Here is a 20,581-nt window from a genome sequence, read left to right as displayed (position 1 = left end):
TTCTCCTTTGCTTTCCGCCCCCTCCTTTTTGTATCACTTCATTCCCTGTCTTCGTTCTCTTCTCATCCCATTTCACTTCCTAAACTACATCTCTCACTCTTTCTCTCTCTTTGTATATCCATCCATTTCCAGCTGCCTTTTTAAAAAAAACTCTTTTATTGTTTAATTTCCTATCCTTTTTTATGCCCCACTTGGCCGTCTTTCTCTATCCGTCCTTGTCTCTCTGTTTGTGATAATAACTAAAATAAGAGTTTCTTCTGCCATTATTTATTTCTCTCCTTCCGACCGCAAGGAGATATCAAAACCTACTCAGAGCCGGCACAGGGGACCCGTGCTACATTTGGGGAAAGGAGAGGTGGACTGTGAGATGGAGAGAAGGAACGAGAGGGGGTAGGGGCTCTACTGCTGTTAGATGGGGGTAGATGGGTTGGGGTGGGGGGGTGTAGGAAATCGGTCTGGCTAGCGGAACAGCTTTTCACCTATCTCGCTCTCTCTCTTTCTCTCTCTCTCCCCATACTGCTTTGTATTCTGTGGAGATGACAGGGGAAAGCTTTATTGCTCTGAGTCGGTATCGATCGGGGCCCTAGGCAGGGGGGAGTGCACAGACGCCCATTAGAGGCACTTTCTCAACGACCGCTCCCTAAGAGCACAAACCCCACCCCACCCCCCTCTTTCTCTTTCTTTGCCTCTGAAATTTAAATTCAAGGTTTCTATCCTTGAGGCTTGACTGAGAAAGAAGGAGAGAAAGCGATAGGAGACATAATCTGATAAAGAAAGAGCCAACAGAGACACAAAGCAAAGAAAATATATCAATATTTCAATAGCCTACGAATATATATAAAGTGCTACATTCCTCTTATTCTTTCAATCCACTATTATGCTGTATCTTCTATATTTTTAATAGCAAATGAAAATTTGTTGGTTGAAATCACTGGAGATGTGTAGGGTCCAGCACTGTATAGTTCTTCACACATTCACATACACAGTAAAAACACAGACTCACAACAGAGAATGAATACTGATCCTGTGAATTGTGTGTAACACCAAGGCCATTCCTTTCCACTGTGTCTGTGTGTTCAGATCCCACTGGGATGTCACACTCTGGAATGAGGCCTGTATCACCTGTAATCTCCCTCTTCACAGAATTCCGCATTTTTAAATCAGAGTTTGGCAAGGCAAGAATCTCATCTTACCATTCACCCGTCCTTGCCCTCTCTCTCACACCTCGACCAAACAAAACCACACTGTCTTCATGAAGAAAATGCTTTCTGGTGACACCCCGGCTATCCAAAATCACACAGTATACTATAAATATTAATTCTCTATTATCCAGCTGAAAAAGCCTGACCGGCAGAGACCACACTTTGACCTTGGGGAATTTTAAGTTCTATCTGCACATCTCCTCATCGGCACATCACTCCCTTATGGAATGATTTAAAAGGTACAGTGATCTAGTGTATGTATGTATGTGTAAATATGTTTATGTATATATATATATATATATATATATATATATATATATATATATATATATATATACAATTCTAAAGTTTTATATGTTTATATTTGCAATAAAAAATAGTTTGAGCCTTGGTGCTCATGTGGGAAAATCAGATTCAAATCTAGCCTGCAGGATGTCCTGATTCAAGTCTCTTTAAGATTTTCCTGTCATCTCTATCTTTTCTACCCATAAATAGTCATATAATATTAATATATGTTTATTTGTATCTGCATGATCAGAGTGACTACTCAAGTAAAACTTTTTATATCTACCAATATCTCTTCTTTTAGTCAAAGTATTAGTAAGTATGGTGCGACCTCCCAATTTTAATCTGATTACATGTTTTTAACCTGACAAACACTGAAAAGTCTGTGTCTATAATAACCACATGGGAATAGTTGAAGAGACTTCGACGCAGCACAATCATACACCATGTTTACACATGTGAGTCAATCGCTCCCACGCCAATCGATGGAAAGAGAGAGAGACAGAGAGAACAGGTTACCTTTGGTCATTAAGACAGGGGGAATCCCAGACTTAGGGTGGTTAGGGGGTTCATTGATAGAGAGAGAGTAAGAGAGAGCGAGTATTTGGCAAAGAGAGAGAGCAGACAATTATCTGTATTGATTAAAGGGAGGCAGCAGAGTGAAGAACAGAGCTCACTATGTGTCGATCAATAGAGAGAGAGAGAGAAGGAGAGAGAGGGAATTGTTTGGGGAAAGAGGGTCAAAAGGGTGGGAACGAGATAGGGACAAAATCAAGAGTGAAAACGAGAAGTAGAGTAAGGTAGGTAATGCAATGACATCCCTAGTGAAAAAGAAATATACTAAAAAGCATTTGAAATACATTTATTTAATTCTTAAGATACTACAAATACATTTACATATTTATGCACTTAATACAAATACCCTGCAGTTGTACTTTTAGTATCCTAAACTGGTATACTTAAGGTCTGCTACATTGTAACAACTAATTTTGTCCTTAATGGACCTTAATTGTGCGGAAGTAGTGCTGAAGTCCATCTAAAGACATACTGAAGTATATCTGATTGTGCTAAAGTGAAACTATTGCAAGTATACTTCAGGTACACTTTAAATATTTATATCAGTAAGTCTCGAGCGATATGTTAGTATTATGTTAATAGAATTGAACTACAGTATATTTAGTATGAAAAAAAAAGCATTTTAAATATATAACTTTTTTTTACTAGGGAGTGCACAAAATGAAAAAATCTAACCTATATGTAATACTATATGTATTGTTTAAAAATGTAGATATTGACATCATAATTATTACATGTGTTTCAAATGTTTACATTTGGCTATCAAGTACAGATGCAATTTTGATTGGCACGGTGTTTCACATGCCTTATACACTAAACAAAAATATAACACTAACCTAACACATTTTATAGTTACAAAATGAGCTAAAATGATTATTGGCCTAAGTGTGCAAGCACTGCCATGGTGGCCACTAAAAAACTAGTGGATGTTTATCATTAACACATGTGCAGTCAGTTTTACTTTTACAGACTGAACGTGTGAGTTGAGTTTGAATCCATGTTGGGTACTTTGTAGCTGAGACCACCTCTCGCCCTCAGAAACGCGTGAAACACTATGACAAAAGCTTCAAAGAAGACTAACACAAGTGAACTGTGTAGACACATGCAGTGTAGACAGAGCGACTGCTTGCCCCTTCTCAAAATATTAATCCCCTTTCAGACAAACTTGACCCCCAACACACACACACTCCCCTTTTCCGCTCCCATTAGGAGCCGAATGCATATCTACAGGCTGAGCTGGCTGTTGCCTAGTAACTGTGACCCTCATCAGCTAACACCAGTAACAACACAACATTCATTACATCCTCTGACTCATTTGTTGCTTAGTAATGCAACATTGTCCAAAAAGCATGTATTAGTGCACTTTAGCTGGAGTTTTAAAACCAAAGTTTTCAACAAAGAGTGCATTTTGGGTAAGGCCTTACAGAATAAAACGAACATGAACGTATTTGGTAAATAATGCATTAGAAAAATGGATTTTTAAAAATTAATAATACAGAAATAATGCACAAAAGCAGTGCAATAATCAACAAAGCTAACTAATTATTATTTCATGTCTATGCATACGCTGTTTTTGTTTTGCAATCTAAATAGTATATATATATAATACATACACATAGGTACATACCTCAGTTTTGACATCACGGTTCGCTTCTAAATTTTAAAAATTTTTGTTGAAATATATTCATTTTCACAGTGGCTGTTCATAACAGATTTATTTAAATAATTAAGACATCACTAACAGGTAAAATAAAATATGAGTATATAGTCTAATATTTCACGAAATGCTCTTCTCTAGACTTCATTTCTCTAGCGAACGAGCTGTGAACACTGATGATTGCATGAGGTAAATTAAATGCTGCGTGACATTTTGTTTACAAGCTGTTTTAATGACGTCTTTCCACAGTCGAAACACTGATTGAGCGATTACATGAGATGTTTATTCACATTTATTTTGCATTAAAATTAGTAGTAAAGAGGAAGGGACGATCGCGCTCCACACTGCCATTTGAACTGAAGCGTTTATACAGCGATCTGTCGTGCAACATCAAAGAGCATCAAAAACCGCATTTATTGGTGGAATTTCCTGAAAGAAAAGTGACAATTTGAAGATGAAACTTAGTTTCTTATCAAAAGTAACAATATATAAAACTGGAAGTTTCCAATGAAGTTTCATTCGTTGAAGTAAGTTGCTTTCTCTGAGAAACACATATTCCTGGTAAAAATGGCATTGTTGGGTAAGAAACAGACAATAAAAGTGGAGGATGGGATGGTGGACACAGGTATTATGATGCCAGAAATAAATGTTTACATTTAGTGTATTCAAAAAAACTTTTCGTAATAAATTAAAGAAAACAATTTTTTTTTTAAATAATTGCAAAACTTACTTAGCAATAGGACAGATTGCATCACGGGGAACAAACCTTACAGCCTAAGATGAGGCAAGGTTAAGCGAAGGAGCACACACACACACACACACACACACACACACACACACACACTGTATCGTCTGCACTGATAAAAGACCTGTTTAATATGAATCAGATCTCAACAGATTTGGCAAGGACACAGAGTCCGTGTGCATTATAATCTACCAGAGTAAATACTTATTTACATGTATCTAGCACACACAAACACACTGGTAAATAATAATGTTGCAGTCTGTGTACAGAATGTAACTAGAGGCAATAAATACAACAACAGAAGTGTATAAAGTGCCAAGTGGGTCTGAAACACTAAAGCTTTGAAAGAGAGTCCGGCAGAAAGATTAAAACCAACAGAATTCAGGTGTATGGTTATGCATGCATGACATCACAGGTCCCCTCCCCCAGCCCTTGGGAGTGGGTGCCTTGGAAACGGTCGCTAAGGGAACAGACGACTAAGAAAGAGAGAGGGAGGGAGAGAGAGAAGGTGAAAAAGAGCGGAAGGAATAAAAGAGAATAAGAAAGCATCCTGTGCTGCCGTGCAAAGGAAAAAAGAAAGCACCAAAAGAGAGTGAGAGGAAGAGAGGATGAGACATAAAAGCAGATAATATAATATCCCATGAAGATTATTAAAAACATTACATAAGTCATATTAAATACAGCTTATTAGATAATGTTTTCTAGCAAGACATTATGAGATTCTGGATGCAAGATTTTATTAAATTATTTAAGAGGTGGCATAAGTCAAGGCTTGCAGAGCAGCCTGTGTGCCTGTTCACCTTTTCTACACATCCATCTTAGCACTTACTAATACAAAAGAATGAAAGAAATAAGCCGCGGGGCTTCAAATGTCTTTTATATTAATCTCAGTATCTGTAAAACTACACTAATGTGAACACTGATTAATATCTCAGAAAAAAAAATATTTCACTTGCCAGCCTTTATAGAGGAAATTATTCATTGTGATGTACTCCAATCATATGGCTTTAATGTAAATTTATGCTGATGTAAAAGTTCACATTTCCATTTATATTCCATATATTCCTGCAGCCACATCCACATGGGCCTGAGACAAGCATCTCCTGTTACATCATTCATGAGCCTCCTTGAATATCAGGATGCTTGAATACTGTATACATCACCATAAAAACACATACTCTTCACCAAAGGAGAAAAATGAAGGGGTGGAGATTTGCAAGCCCAATAGAACTAGCAGACTCCAGTAGCCATCTCACCTCCAATCCAGAAAATAACCCACTGCCTTCACTTCTACTTAAAGTATTACTGGGTTCAGTGCATGTTAAAGGGATAGTTCACCTAAAAAAAAAAAAAAATTCTGTCATACACACCCTCATGTCATTACAAATCTGTATGACTTTGTTTCTTCTGTGGAACATAAAAGATTCTTTGATATTTTGTGATACTTTTAAGAATGTTTTGTTTTGAAAACAGCTATGGTTCCCATTGACTTCCTTAGTATTTTTGGTCCATACAATGGAAGTCAAAGCGAAACGGAACTGTCTAAAATATCTTCTTTCAAGTTCCAAAGAAAGAAAGTCATACAGGTTTAAAGTGACACGAAGGTGTCAGAATTTTAATGAATTATACTATTAAGCTCAGTGGACAGCATTTGTGGCACAATGCTGATCAGAAAATAAAGTTCAATGTTATCATGAGACACTTACAATGGAAGTAAATAGGGACAGTTTTGGAGGATTTAAAAGCAGAAATGTTAAGCTTATATATATATATATGTGTGTGTGTGTGTGTGTGTGTGTGTGTATATGTTATGTTGTCATAGTAATGAAGACACAAAATTAGACTACAGAAAATATAAGCAAGTGGTTTTTCACACTAAAATCATGTTATCATTTTGTCTTGAGGCTCTATAGTGCCCTCAGATTGGCCCCATTAATTTCCATTGAAAGTGCCTCACTGTAAGCCAGATATTTTAGCTTTTTTTAAACAGAAATAACTGTGTAATCAATATTATGCCACAAGTGCTGTTAATTGATCTTAACTTGTATTGAACCCCAAATAAAAACCCACACCACAGATTTAAATCAGTCTAACTATCTAAATATATTCAAAACTAGAGGCTGAAGAAGAATCAACTTTTTCCCAGGCTCTTTAAGAAAGGGTATGTGACTTTTCCCCTTAACTTTCGGAGTGTTTCGCATCGTATGAGCTGTTAAGGTTCGTTAAAACTTACAAAAATGGCAGATGCTGCTATCAGCTGCAACACAGCTGGGTACAAAACATCCAACTAGTTCCAGGACCATCCAAATGTGAATTTACAGATGCTTATCCATACGAGCACGAGTGAATGCAGTGGGCACATGAGATAGAGAAAGCAGGGATCCCAGACCGACATCTTCTCATTTACACTGATAGGGCTGTTGTATCTGACTCCACATTACTATTGCAGCATTGTGAATAAATGGTAGACTACCCCCACCTTCTACCCGGTAGGTTGAGTCTTTAACCTTGACCTCTTGTGCCTCTGCCTCCAGTAATGAAGTCAGCCCCCCCACCCCATCTCCCCATTCCCTCTCACCCCCCGTCTATCTGCCCCCAGCTCTTCTGTCCAGCACTCCTCTCATTCATAGTAAACACTATTGATTTTTCAGCACAGAGAGTAAAAAAGCCATGAATTTTAATGCTACTATCTGTCCCTCGCTCGAGCTCCCTCTCTTCCTCTGTCATCCTTTCCTCTCATGCGTTTTCCCTCCATCCCTTCATCCCATCTTCGAGATGTGAGGGAGGGCAGGAGTTGAACCAAGTATGTGTTTGTTGGCTATAAACTTTGGGTATGTGAACGTGTGTGTGCGTACGGAGTGCCAACTAATGCTCTCATCTCTTTCGCCCTCTGTGACTGAGACCGATTGATTTTGCTATAAGCAGTGTTGAGGCTATGACAGGCCAGCAGCGACAGACAGAGGAGCTCATCAACGTCCAATGAACACGGAAAAAAATTCTCCTTAAAAATCCCTCCATCATGCCACACCAGGACTGGAGGAGAGAGAGCAAGAGATACAGAGAGAAGGACAGGCGGTAGAAGATAAGCCTTTATAAAGAAACATCCCGCACTGTAACATCACAACAATACGTGGAGAACAGACAAACAGGTCAGACTGCATTTGTGAGGGATACGATTTAAAAATCACATTATTGTCTGGAATAGACATGTTAGTAAGGGATAATGTAGGCTACAGACAGGGGAGACAAGGAGACCATTCAGCAATAAAATAAACAAAAATAAGTCAAATAATAATAATATAAAATACTCAATTGATTTGAAATTATTTCACAATGTTACCTAAACATAGTACCTTGTAGCTTCCACTAAGGAAAAAATGAAATGATCCACTTCCACGTACAAAACAATCAGCCCCGCTACGAGACGAACAATGAAACTATATTACAGTATTATTAATGTTTACTAACCTTAGTTCACACAAAATTGGAAATTCTGATATTTCTTGCTTTATTATGAGGAGCACAAAAGAAGATCTTTTGAAGAATGTAACCAAACTGGGTAACACTTTTTAGAGTCCTTGTTTACATGCTAAATTTACTTATTAAAGTAATAACAATAAACTATGCATAATGCAAGAACCCTAAAACAAATCCTAACCCTAACCCTATCCTTATAGTACATGTTGTTCATAATATTACCCAGAACTCAATGTATAATTACACTGTAACAAGTGTAACATTGTAAAATAATGTGTAACCTCAAACCATTTTGGTTACCATTGACTTCCATTGTATAGAGAAAAAAATGCACAGTTCTCAGAAGATCTTATATGTTCCACAGAAGAAAGTAAGTTAAACAATTTTGGAACAACATGAGGGTGAGCAACTATCAATTTAAGTTTAAGTTTGCTAAGACCATTTTTACTACAATCGATAACTAAAACGCAAGACGGTGCCAACTGCATTTGTATGAAAGGAGAAAAGTTGCGGTGACATGAAAGTAGTGGCGGTTTCAGTTAACCGGTCTGATATACAGTGTTGCCACAGGCAATGGTGAACATTACGAAATATCAGAGCACTGAATACCATGAGCAACATCAGAACTGAATATTTCAGAGAGCCATAAAATAATTCCTCATAAAATCTGCAGTTCAATGTATTTTTACAACCATAATCACTTCTGCTATGTTGCCTAAGCTCCTTCATTGTACGTCACCTCAGATGCATTCCACAGAAAACGCAGTCATTCAGCCGTGATCCCTCCAGCATTCCTGGTTTAATGCCCATCTGCATCATCAAATGCCGGACACCAACCGAGCTTATATGCGCTGATGGTAATAAACTCTCAGTACAAATTGCTTTCAGGGAATACAATTATCCCATCAAAGCATGTATGAGTAAGGCTGTCAAATTAAAGGCAAAATGTCTCAGTATTCTGCTGCTCTGTTTTAATGCTATTGCGAGTGAATGGAAACAATTTGCTCTCATAGAAGTGATGAGAACATGCTGCATAATGGATATAAACTTCGAGTAATCTGATGCAATAGGCATTTTATGTACTCAGGTGCAGAGTACAAATTGGCAAGCCACGTATTGATCGATAAACCCGGATTGAAGGAAACCCTGTTAACAGCAGGCTGTCTGGGGATTCGGGCTCCATCCCTCCCCTCTCTCCATCTTAATTTGATTGATGATCATACTTGTCACTCAAGGCAGCATGTGGCCAATTACAAGATTTGTACGGGTAGGTGGCTGGTGGTTTCGGCTTGTGTTGTCAGTTAAAAATACAGTGTGGTTGTAAGTGCCCTGTTTGGGGTAAAACTGCATTTATCTTACCTAATTTTAAAAGATAATACAGTTTTACAAGCATTAAAGGGACAGTTCACCCAAATGAAACATCATCATGTTGTTTCTAAACTCTATGACTTCTTTCCTCTGTGGAACATAAAACAGAAGATTTTCAGAGAAAGGTTTTAGTGGGGGTTTTGTTTTCAATGAGTCAAGTCCATAACGTTTTGGTTAACAACATTCTTCAAATTTTCTTCTTTGTCTTACACAGAAGAAGGAAAGTCATACAGATTTGGAATGATATAAGGTAAACATTTTACGGATGTTTATGTACTATTATTTACTCAAAAGCATCCAGTCAGAAATGCTGCATATTATATACGCATAAGTTTACACTGCAACAGTAGACCACTAATTTAATCTAAATCAAATTGTATCTATAAGATCATATAATTTAGATAAGAAACATCATTATCATACAATATGAATGAATTCCCAAAATGAATTATTAATAACTAATAAACTAATTGGCATATTAATCAAAACATGTCACCAGAACACCTTTCGACCATGAAAAGAAAGGGGGGAAAGCCCTTAAAAACATTCACTAAGCCCTACATGTGAACGAGAGACCTTGAACGCTATAAATCTTAAATGAATTGGAGGAAGAGAACAGATTTAGGTCTTGAGCTTGTTCATGAGGAGTGAAGGACATAATCAAAGAGCAAGCTTTTATTACACATCTCTATGATCAACACACACACAGCAGCAGCTGCTGAGAGGACAAATGACACTAGTTTATGTCCATTTTTCACCTTATAGAGTCAAAGCAGGAGCCAGATTTTAAAAAGTGGCATAATTCTGTGTCAATCCATCTGTTTACCCCACAAGCTAATCTAAATTTCTCTCATTACATCCATTTGTCAGTAAAGCCACTATGCACCTGCCATGTCAAATATCAACACATTCATTCATGTCTATTTACGCTTATCTTTCATTCTAGTCCCAATCTCTCCATCTATCTACACACACAACAGTTCTGTGTGTCTGAGGTGAATAAATCTTTCTATGATAATAATGTCTCTCTCTTTCTCTCCTCACATGTGAACATACACATACAAATACACATGTGCAGCCAGATAATCACACTAAATTAACACAGCAGCGCTGAATCTGTGTGAGTGCTGCTGTACTGGTAGGGGGTGTATTGACCAGGTGCCGTCTCACACAGATGTGTTGATTAAGGGCCTGTCTGAACACTTCACCTACTTTTGCGCCATCATGTAGCCACCAACACCTCCAAAGAGTGTTTTTGTATGAGAAAATGAAAAAACGATGTAGAAAGACAGTATAATAACGAAAAGATTTGCATTTCCTGAAGGAGAAGCTCTTTCTAATCAAAAACACCTGATTTTACACATCAGCTCATTTATAGAGACTTTAAAACCCGATATGGGTGGGTCAAATAATGGAGACATCCAAAACGTATACTGCTAGTGTGCCTCCAGGAACAGGGAAACACTGGTGTAGAGAGCCATTCACCCAAAATACTGCAGTCTACTTTTCCATTGTCTTTCTATGTAAACATTAAGCTAGATGCCCATGTTTGATCATTGCACTGAAGTTTCATGTCTTTTGCAGTGTCCCCCGCATGGCACGGCATTCTCAACACGTGGCGCTTAAGTAAAAAACATTTTTCATTGCATCTTACATAATGCATGTTTTTGTGTAAACTGTGCAAATGACCTTTAAATGTGGTTGTAAGTAAATAATTATGTAAAAGAAAGACAGAACCAATAACAGTTCCATATGCAAATGTGTTTAAGAAAGAAGAACATTCAAAATTCACTACTCAAAATTGCAACGCAGCCTGTTACTTTGTTTGTCATTATGTCAATGAGTAAATTTACATCCACAACAATTTTTCTATTAAATTCATTATAAAAACCTGACAATACAACAAAACAAAGTTCACACAAATTTAAAACTTGAATTTTTTAAACTGTTTATGTTTAGAAACTGATAAAAGAACACAGTTAAGGTTTACATATGGCTTATTAAGCACACAGTTGGTAAAAAAATGCAGATCTAAATTTCTTAAGGTTTACATTTTAGTGCATGAAAGGTTGAGGGAATAGTTGGTGTTTTTGGTTGAATTATTTTTTAGCAGTTTTTGAATATTTGAGGATCAAATTGCAAGCTCTTGTAAGTATCTTTAAACTTTCTGTGTGACAGAGAGTTCAGTCTAAAATCTTCATCATCAGTTTGCAGAGCAGACTCAAGATGTGTAATGTCTTTCTGGTTGTATAAAGACACAATGTGTGTGTGCTTGTAATGGTCACTGGGAGGAAAGAACTCTTGGGAATTTCTTACAGAGTGAAAAGCCGCGTCTTCCAGTACTAATGAGGGAAAGGGTGCTGTCAGTGTTAATACACCACAGAAGGTCAACCCACACAGATGCAAACACATTTCTGCTCTGCTGAAACTAACAGTACAACTAAAAGACCCGTGGGAGTACTGTCACTAAACGAAAATCATGACGACACGGCATATCAATCAGAGCAAGAGAGGGTGGAAGAGTGAGAGAGAGAGAGAGAGAGGAGAGAGAGGAGAGAGAGAGAGAGAGAGAGAGAGAGTGAAATGCAGTAGAACATTCTGTATTGACATCTTCCTTATATCTACTGATTCCCCATTATGTTACTAACAAACCCAAGCTGACATTTTGTCATTGCCAATCATCTTAACACCAGGACTTGCCCTGATCTATAAAAACACTTTCTCTCACATTCGCTCACACAAAGCTACCAAAAATAAATAAATAAATAGCTACAAAAATATATGGATTCCATTTCTGACCCTGTCAGCTGTCATTATGACAATGAGACAATTATCTTTCAGTACTTTTAAAGTCATTTTATCCTAATCAATCAAATATATAGTAGTTCTTCTTTCTCTCTGTTGAAATCAGTAAGAACAGATAGGACAGATTTTCCTTGGTTCATAAGTCATGCAAAGCAGAATGTTGCTTAATGTTCACTTTTTTTCTCTCTCAGTCAATATTCTCTCATCCTCCAGGATCTGCCTGTTACTATAACACACATAAAACTTTAATGGAGCCATTAATGGCAATAATTCCAGAGACCACTTACAAGAATAGGTCTTGATTATCTCTATCTCTGCATCTGTCCATGTCTATATCCGTTATCTAATGGGAATAGGGTGTAATAGCTGCATATATTAGTAACTGGATCATAGTTAATAGGTTCTGCTCTCTCTAATGGTGATTAAGAAGCTTCGATGAGATATGCATATTTCTGCTGGCCATAATGGTATTTGACAGCATAAAATGAAGGACTGCTGCTTTCAGTTTTGTTGAGGTTTAATTGACTTTACATAAACGTTTAGTCAAAATGATTTCAGTTTTTGGAAATTATTAATCAGATTTGCCATTCACCCACTTGTGTGAAATAGGTGCCAAGTATGTAGATCTAAACAACAAAGTTTACAGCCTTGCTTATCATTCACACCTAATGAGCTAGACGACTGTGTCCATATAAGCTGTGCCTAGGGCTCAAGATCACCTCTCCCGCTCAAACTCGGTTTTCCATACTCGTTCCCATTTTTCACTGTCATCTGCACCTACTTTCCTTTAGTGGTCCACAGCTTTTTCTTTTTTCTGCCTTCTTTTTTTTATCTTCTTTTGACACTCGCTATTTTTCAGGGAAAGGGGCATGATACTCCTCCTCCTCTCCCTTGGCCCTGTTAATCTCTGAGGGGAAGAGGCTCATTATCCTTCCCCTTTATCATCCTGCATCCTTCTTCAGTCCCAAAGCACAAGAAAACCTGTAAGACTGAATTATGCAAATTCTGAATTGGTAAAACCACACAGAACAATGCAATCCCACTAGGTAAAATAAGGTTGCAAAAAAAGTCTGAATAAATGCAACACTTTCAATTGCCACTTTACACTTTCTGAACACATAAAAATGAACAAAAGTAATGTCTGAGGAACTTTTAAGTACCAACTTGGTTTTTATACCATAATATAGGGAAAAGGTCCCGTATGCAAATAACTTTGATTTTAGACTGAAATTCAACTAAATTTATAAGGGGAACTGTATCTTGTTCCAAATATTTGATGCAATCCCTCAGTTAATGTGCTTATTACAAGAGAATGAAAAGTAACTATAAAACAATTATAAAAATGCTGTTAACAGAATACTTAAAGCATAACATTTTACACCAAATGGCATGTATATTTTCCAACATATAACCCATATAAGCGTTATATAAAATAATACAAAATAACCTCTGCATAAATGATACAGAAAACAGTTTCTGTATTAAATTACTGAACAATTGCATTGTATTCTCAGACGTCACATTCTCAGTAAACATAAGAGCAGCTTGCTTATGCAGTTATGCCTCCTCAATTCAGACTACACCCATCTCCTCCTACTCCACCCCCGCCCTCCTTTCTCCATCCCCGCTTCCTTGTGTTTTCATCTTTATGTAGACACCGAGCAACCGGCAAGTTCCCGCAATGAAAATAATAGTTAAAACAGTCGTCGTTTGCCTTTCTCCGTCTCTTACTACAAAAGACGAGGTGCAAATCACATTATACACATATATGTATGTGATCATCTATTCAAAGCGTTTATAGCCGATCACACGTGCAACTACATCTACCTGACCATCACACTATACATCTGTATTTGTGAGCCAAACATAAGATGTTTAAATAGCACAAATGCTCGTTTCTCTGTTCTCTGTAGCTGCTCTGATTCTCTCCTCTCTCCCCTCGATCCGCCGGCCCCGGAATCGATCCTGCGGAGATCGATAAGTTGGCATGAATATTCCCAGCTCACCGCGAGTTTAGTTCGGGGGAGACGGAGGCAGAGGCAGAGGCGAGAGGAGGAGACGGACGGATGCGGAGCCCTGAAGAAACTAAGCCCAACGAGACTGGAATATATTTAGTAAACACCTTGACAAAACAAACCCGACCTGAACTGCATTTTGAGGAGCCATAGCGCCGTGCTAGATTTGCTATAGACAAACTTGACTCGCGTCGGCTGGACTAAACTGAAAGGTTGGAAAGGGCGGAAAGCGCGCGCGGCACAAACAGAAAATGGAAAATGAGGATGTTTCATTCACACGATGGATACGGGGATTAGGCCACTGAGCGCGGTCACCGGATTCGGTGTTAGAAGAAAGAAAGGGTGGTTGCTCTGGAAGAAAGCCTTACCGGAGTGAGAGCGCAGAGCCAGCGGGGACTTGAGGCGCCAGGCGTGGAGATCAGAGGCAGTTCTCGGCAAGACAAACGGCACCGGCAAAGGAACAAACATGATCCGTCTTCTTGTCTGCTTCTTATCAGATGTTCTTTTTGCTGTTGATTTTTCTTTGCAATTTTAGCAGTTGTGGCAAGATGCTTTATCTCACTTTGGTTCCAGGCGCTTTTGACACAATACCTTGTTATTAATAAAATTGCGTTTATGCGTGGGTTTCCCAGTTACATTTTTTAAATAAAAACCCTTTCCTTTTTCGCTTGTAGTTTACTTTTGATCTACATGCATAGATACGCAGACGCGCGCAGCCCGACTGTATTTTCCCAGCGCGCGCACACAGGCGGATAGACGGATTAAAACAAGACAAACGTGGGTTATTTTACTATTACTTTCACGTTTGTCTATTCGTTTTGGTATTCAGCTACAGTATTTGGTATAACTGTTCGATCTGCTTGCCGAACATATATGCTTCTGTCACTCAAAGGCATATATTTACAATGTTTGCGAACGTCTATAAATGCATATATCTCCCGTTGTAAACTGAAGTGTTTCTGTCCTCGTCGACACTGACCACTGTATGTTCAGCTGGCCTGGTCGCAGTCGCTTTAACTTTGGTTATCTGCTTGTGAAATAAACTGACGGTTCTGCATTTGTTCTAATAAAGAAAAAGAAAAAGATTTCACACCCTGACTGTATAACGTATAAAAGACAGCGGATACTGTTATTACTTGGATATGTGGTGCATTTTTTGGTGAATTTATTTGGTCTAGCTCTTCTATAGCTCTCTTCCTTGTTCTAGCAGCTACAGGCTACACATTCATTTAGTCACTAAACGTGGTTAAAACCGTCTGCTTATTTTTGCTCATTGAAATTAAAAATCTATAGAAAAATAAGGCAACTCAACGTGTCCGTCGGATTCGCCCCTCCTCCCACGCACCTTGTCACACGCCAGTAGGCTAATTAAAACGCAATCAATCGATACATGACTAAATAAGGCAAACAAATAAATAAAGCACGAAAACATCAATGGGAAAAGAGCTCGTTACGTCGCTGGTTTTTAAGATCACTTGCCTATATTTCCGTCCATCCGCCTGCGTGTTTTGGTCTGTCTGCCTGTTCCCGTTATTTGGGAACCCCAATAGCTCATTCGTGCACGCTCTCCTCCCTACGCTCTGAATCCACCACGCTGTCCGCAACATTGAAGCGCGAGCGGAGCCGTTACAACTCTCACATCACCCCCCACCCCCCCCCCCCCCCCCATTTCTCTCTCTCTCACCCTGTGCTCGCCTCGCTGAAAGGTAAAATCACAGCTACGAACATCTCTTTCCAGCAACACTTATTGATCTAATGTAGATTATAAGGGTATAAACATCACGACACTTTAATATAGCGAGCAAAACTAGCTTATTCATACTTAATACAAAAAAAGAAAGGCTTTCCCTCAATGACAATGTTTACATGCATACCATTTTAAGATTAAGTTTTATTTGCTGGTAATATTTTATTTATTTTACACTCACTCTTGCCATCACATTGCATTTTAGTCATTTGACAACATCTTTTATCTCTAAGATTTTTGACATAATCATGTTCATGTCATTCATTTATGCTTTTCTTTGTCCTTTGTTATTGACTTTTTGTACTGAAAAATACCCAGGCAAGGTATTATTTTTAATACCTTCCTTTGTGCTCCCGAAAAGAAAGAAAATCATATTTGGAACATCATAGTGAGTTAATTATGTGAACTATCATTTTAGTTAACTCATTTACCACCATTCATATGCTTAATAAACAAGTGCACAATAAATATTGGCCATGCCATGTTTTTTTTTAATCATTATGCCTTGATAGTAGGTAAAAAATGAGTCTAATTCTAAAATGTGTTTCTTCAATGTATTTAATATTACCCAGATTTATGTAACTTTTATCCTTTTGTTTGGACTTTTTGGTTATTCCAAATGAGGTATTCACGTGTACCAACTGTCTAAATTAATAAAACCACATGTGAGTTGTTCTAAACTGTAATGTTGGCTTAATCTGCTCATTACTGACATAAATGAAAATCAACCAAATTTTGATAAATATCAGATTATGCAGAAATGCATAGAAATATAGAGTGTAAATGTTCTTGGACACACCTGAGAATCTCTTAATAAGTCACACAGGCTGTTGCAGTTTTATTCGTCAATAACCATTTTACCAACATGATGTGAAGAACAACAGCAGAAACAAAACGGGCTGATCTCAAGAGAGCCGGTGTGGACCACATTGTTTCCCAAATCTGTCCGGGCCCCAAACAGAACATATTCAAGATGTCTTCAAATCAAGCACCTGATCATCAGCTCATCAGTAAAATACTAAAACACTATTATATTTGTATTTGTCAATAAACATTGTTTACCAATATGATGTGAAGAACAACAGCAGAAGCGAAACAGGCTGATTTCAAGAGAGTCTGTGTGCTACTCACAGTTTCTCAATTCTGCTCTTGGAGCACCCCAACAGGACACATTCAGGATGTCTCCCAAATCAAACACCTGATTATACCCATCAGCTGATCAGTATAATTCTGAAAGGCCAGAAATGGGTGTGCCAGATGAGGGAGACATCCAAAATGTGTACAATTGGGGGGCCCTCCAAGAGCAGGGTTGGGAAACACTGTGCTCGGAAATCTCGTTGTGCCAGCAAAACCTCCCGGGGGCCTTAATCAGCGAGCACTCGCTGCTCCTCTCTCCTACCGCCAATTCATCACGTTCTGTCAATTACAAACCATGCTGCGGCACACTTACACAGAAGATTATTGTCAATATAGATTTTTAAATAGAAAAATCTATACACTAAACACTCCAATCGATAGGAGTAAATCGATTCCACTAGGCAGCAAAACTCTCGGTGAGCTCAGGCTCACAAGTCTTGGGAATGACCGAGATGCGAACAGATGTTGCTAATAAAATCATTTCAAAATCTTCTTCTATGCAGCCACAAATAATGATGTGTCATTTTATAATAGTAATAAAAATAATATGATTATGTCTTTTGTTGTAGTTGTTTGTTGTGTTCAATTTTGGGGGGTCTCTCCATCTGCAACAAAACACGTTTCCTCTTTATTTTGTTCAATAGAAGGATGTGTTTCATTGTCCCTGTCCTTCTCTTGCATCTCGCTATTGACAGATGACATCCACAGGTCAAGTGAAAGAGATGAAAAGCAGTGACCGGTTGTCCCTCGCGTACCCCCTCGACGTGCTGAGGTAACGGGGCGCTCGGGCCCCTCCCTCCAGTACTCCTTTCAGACAAAAGCAATTATTTCTTGTAGAATATAGTGTGGTTGTGCACATCTAAGAGAAGGAGAGAGGGACTGGATGGAAAGAGAGAGTGCGAAATTGAGGGAGAGGAAAATAAGATGGTTTTGGAAGGATAGGGAGCTAACACCTCCTTCCTAGCTGTGCTCTCCTCGTCCGCACATACAGTACCTAGCCATTGTTCCTGTTTATGTTGACTTCCTGGAGTAATACACTCTTAAAAATAAAGGTTCCATGAAGAAGCTTTAACATCCAGGGAAAAGGGTCTTTGGAATAAAAAATATATTTCAAACTAAGAAAAAAAAATGGTTATCTTAAGACTTGTTCACTGTAAGTTTCTTTGGGGAAACACAAAATAGTTATTTTATCCCATTTTCACCCTTATTTTACACGCTTATGTCGTTCCAAACCTGTATGACTTCTTTTGCCCATGCATACAATCAAAGTAAATGGGGTCCAATGTTGTAGTTAACTTTTACTTTATGTACAAAAAGTACATTTTTTAAAATATTTTTGTGTTCCACAGATGAAGCCAATTTCAACAAGTTTTAAAGATGATGAGAGTGAAAATTCCCTTTCACACATGGTCTTTACTGGTAAATTACTGTTAAGAGGACCTTTTCAAAAATACAGGTAAATTCATTCTGGCAACTTACCGGTATGAGCATGTACAAGTTCAAAACAGCTGACCTAAGACTTTTATTATGGGCCAATCATAATAAGATGACGCATTGTTTGCGGAAGTCAAAGAAATGTCTAAAGTCGTCTTATACGATGTCCCTGGGCCAAAAGCAGCTGCATGAATGTGAACATCTGACAGAAAAATTAAAACATCAACAACAATTATATATAAAAAAAGTATACACAAAAAAGTATTTTGAAACTGATGTGAATGGTGCTTTACCAGTTTTTGACAGTGTGAACACCGCATTTTTGTATTTACCGGTAAAGTTGTTCCGGTAATTTTACCGGAATTTACTGGAATTACTGTGAAGGGGCTAAAGATGATGATTTTCTTTTTTGCGTGAATATTTCTTTAATATCACACAATTACAATTTCTACATAGCAATCCAATTATCATATGCATCTTGAACACAAGCAGTTTTATTAAAAACCTAACCAAGAAAAACTCTTTGGTAGCATATACTCTTATAAATAAAGGTTCTTTTTTGTTTTCTGCAGAAATGCAATAAAATAACCATTTCAGTGAACAGCTCTTTAAATAGCCATTTTACTTAGTTTGAAGAACATTTTTAAGTATTCTAAAGAAACTTTTTCCACTATTAATAAGCCTTTGTGCACTGGAAAGGTTCCATTGATGTTAAAGCTTCCTCATGGAACTACAGATGCCATTAAAGAACCTTTTTTCCCCCAAGAGTATAGCAGCATGTGATTTTTCCACACAGTGCTGAAAACTGATAAAACAGTTGCCTGTCATTTTGATTATTGCTTCAACTCATATGAATTATTCAGATGAGATCGCAAGAATCCTTAAAACACAGTTTGCTGTTAGCAACTGCCTGTCTAACAGAGAGAGGTGACAGCTTTAGTGCGGAGATCTTCAAATGACTCCACATGAGCGAGAAATGAAATGCATACATGATTAATGCCACTGTGTTTGTTATTGATGATTAAACTGTCATGTCTTGACAACCGCAGAAATATTCCATGCTTATGTGCACAGGAAATAATAAATTCTCTTAGGCTATAACACACATTATTCAGACAGAGACATATAGCAGAGTGGAAAGTATGATTAATATAATGGAGCAAAAGAGCAGGCTGTGAGACTGTATGTAGGAATGAAGAAGCACAGAATAAGCAGTTTTATATGTGTGTTTGTGATGGCTGCTGCTAAACAATGATTCCACGTTGACAGATGAGCAAGTCAGATTAGATTCTTTTTCATCAACAATATGGTAGTCTGATCAATAATATCTCAGTGCTACATCCAGCAGCACATTGCGTTTCTTTCATCTCGCTCTCTCTTTCATTCGGTCATGCGTACAGACACATTCAAAGAGCTCAGAAACCGTTGCTGCCTTAATTAAAAGATTCTATGTGACACATTTCGCCACAAACACTGAATATTTCATAATTATCTAATATAGTTTCACATTTCTTCCACCAATTTTAGTGTTAGTAAAAGTGAACATGCACATTTATGTCTTGTACATACAAACAGATGGACAATCTTCCACACACACACATATTTTTTTGCTTTTATTTTAGAGCAGAAAAGCAGATCCATCTAAAGCCTCTGTTCCTTCCTCACTCGTTGTCTCTTTTATTAGTTTTTATGAACTCCCTCTCCCCTTTTCTCCTTCTCTGTCTCTGTCAGTACTCTCAATAATCAATGCTGATATATTGCCAATATCCCAGCCGGTCCCTGGTGCCATCCCTCACTGCTCCTCTTTTATTGTGGGAGATTGGTCCAAAAATAATGATATTTATTAGATATATTTATTATCCTCAGCAGTGCGGCAGTGCTCATGTGTTCCCACAATATACTCCTTCGACAACTTGTGATTCTTAGTATTGTTGCAATACAAGAAAAGATACAGAGCATTTCGCAACAGCCGCTTGAAGGAAATGTTGGAACATTGATCAGGACCGAGGCCCTAAATTTGATTTCCTCATTTCTTTTTACTTTTGACTGCATCACTTTTATGTTTTTCAGCGGATATATAATTTAGGGGTGCTTTAGCTCCTGTGGCGTACAGAGAGATTTACTGAGGAGAGC

General features: G+C 37.9%; 1 protein-coding gene across 7 annotated transcripts in view; it reads right to left on the bottom strand.

Moving 5' to 3' along the window:
- LOC109104707 (POU domain, class 2, transcription factor 2-like) overlaps positions 1-20,581 on the bottom strand; it is a 57,947-nt gene that overhangs the window by 23,300 nt on the left and 14,066 nt on the right. For 6 of the 7 annotated variants that reach the window (XM_042740563.1, XM_042740567.1, XM_042740569.1 and 3 more), the window contains exon 1: positions 14,499-15,714. The exons of the other annotated variant lie outside the window; for it this stretch is intronic. In XM_042740563.1, the coding sequence (XP_042596497.1) occupies positions 14,499-14,598 (100 nt within the window). In that variant the 5' untranslated portion in view covers positions 14,599-15,714. Of the gene's footprint in view, positions 1-14,498; positions 15,715-20,581 lie in introns of those variants that run through there. 7 annotated transcript variants of the gene reach the window in all.

Source organism: Cyprinus carpio, chromosome B16, assembly GCF_018340385.1.
Source record: "Cyprinus carpio isolate SPL01 chromosome B16, ASM1834038v1, whole genome shotgun sequence".
In the NCBI taxonomy this organism is placed as follows: Eukaryota; Metazoa; Chordata; class Actinopteri; order Cypriniformes; family Cyprinidae; genus Cyprinus; species Cyprinus carpio.
Note: the sequence above shows the minus strand (reverse complement) of the source record. Positions and strands in the feature narration are given on the sequence as shown.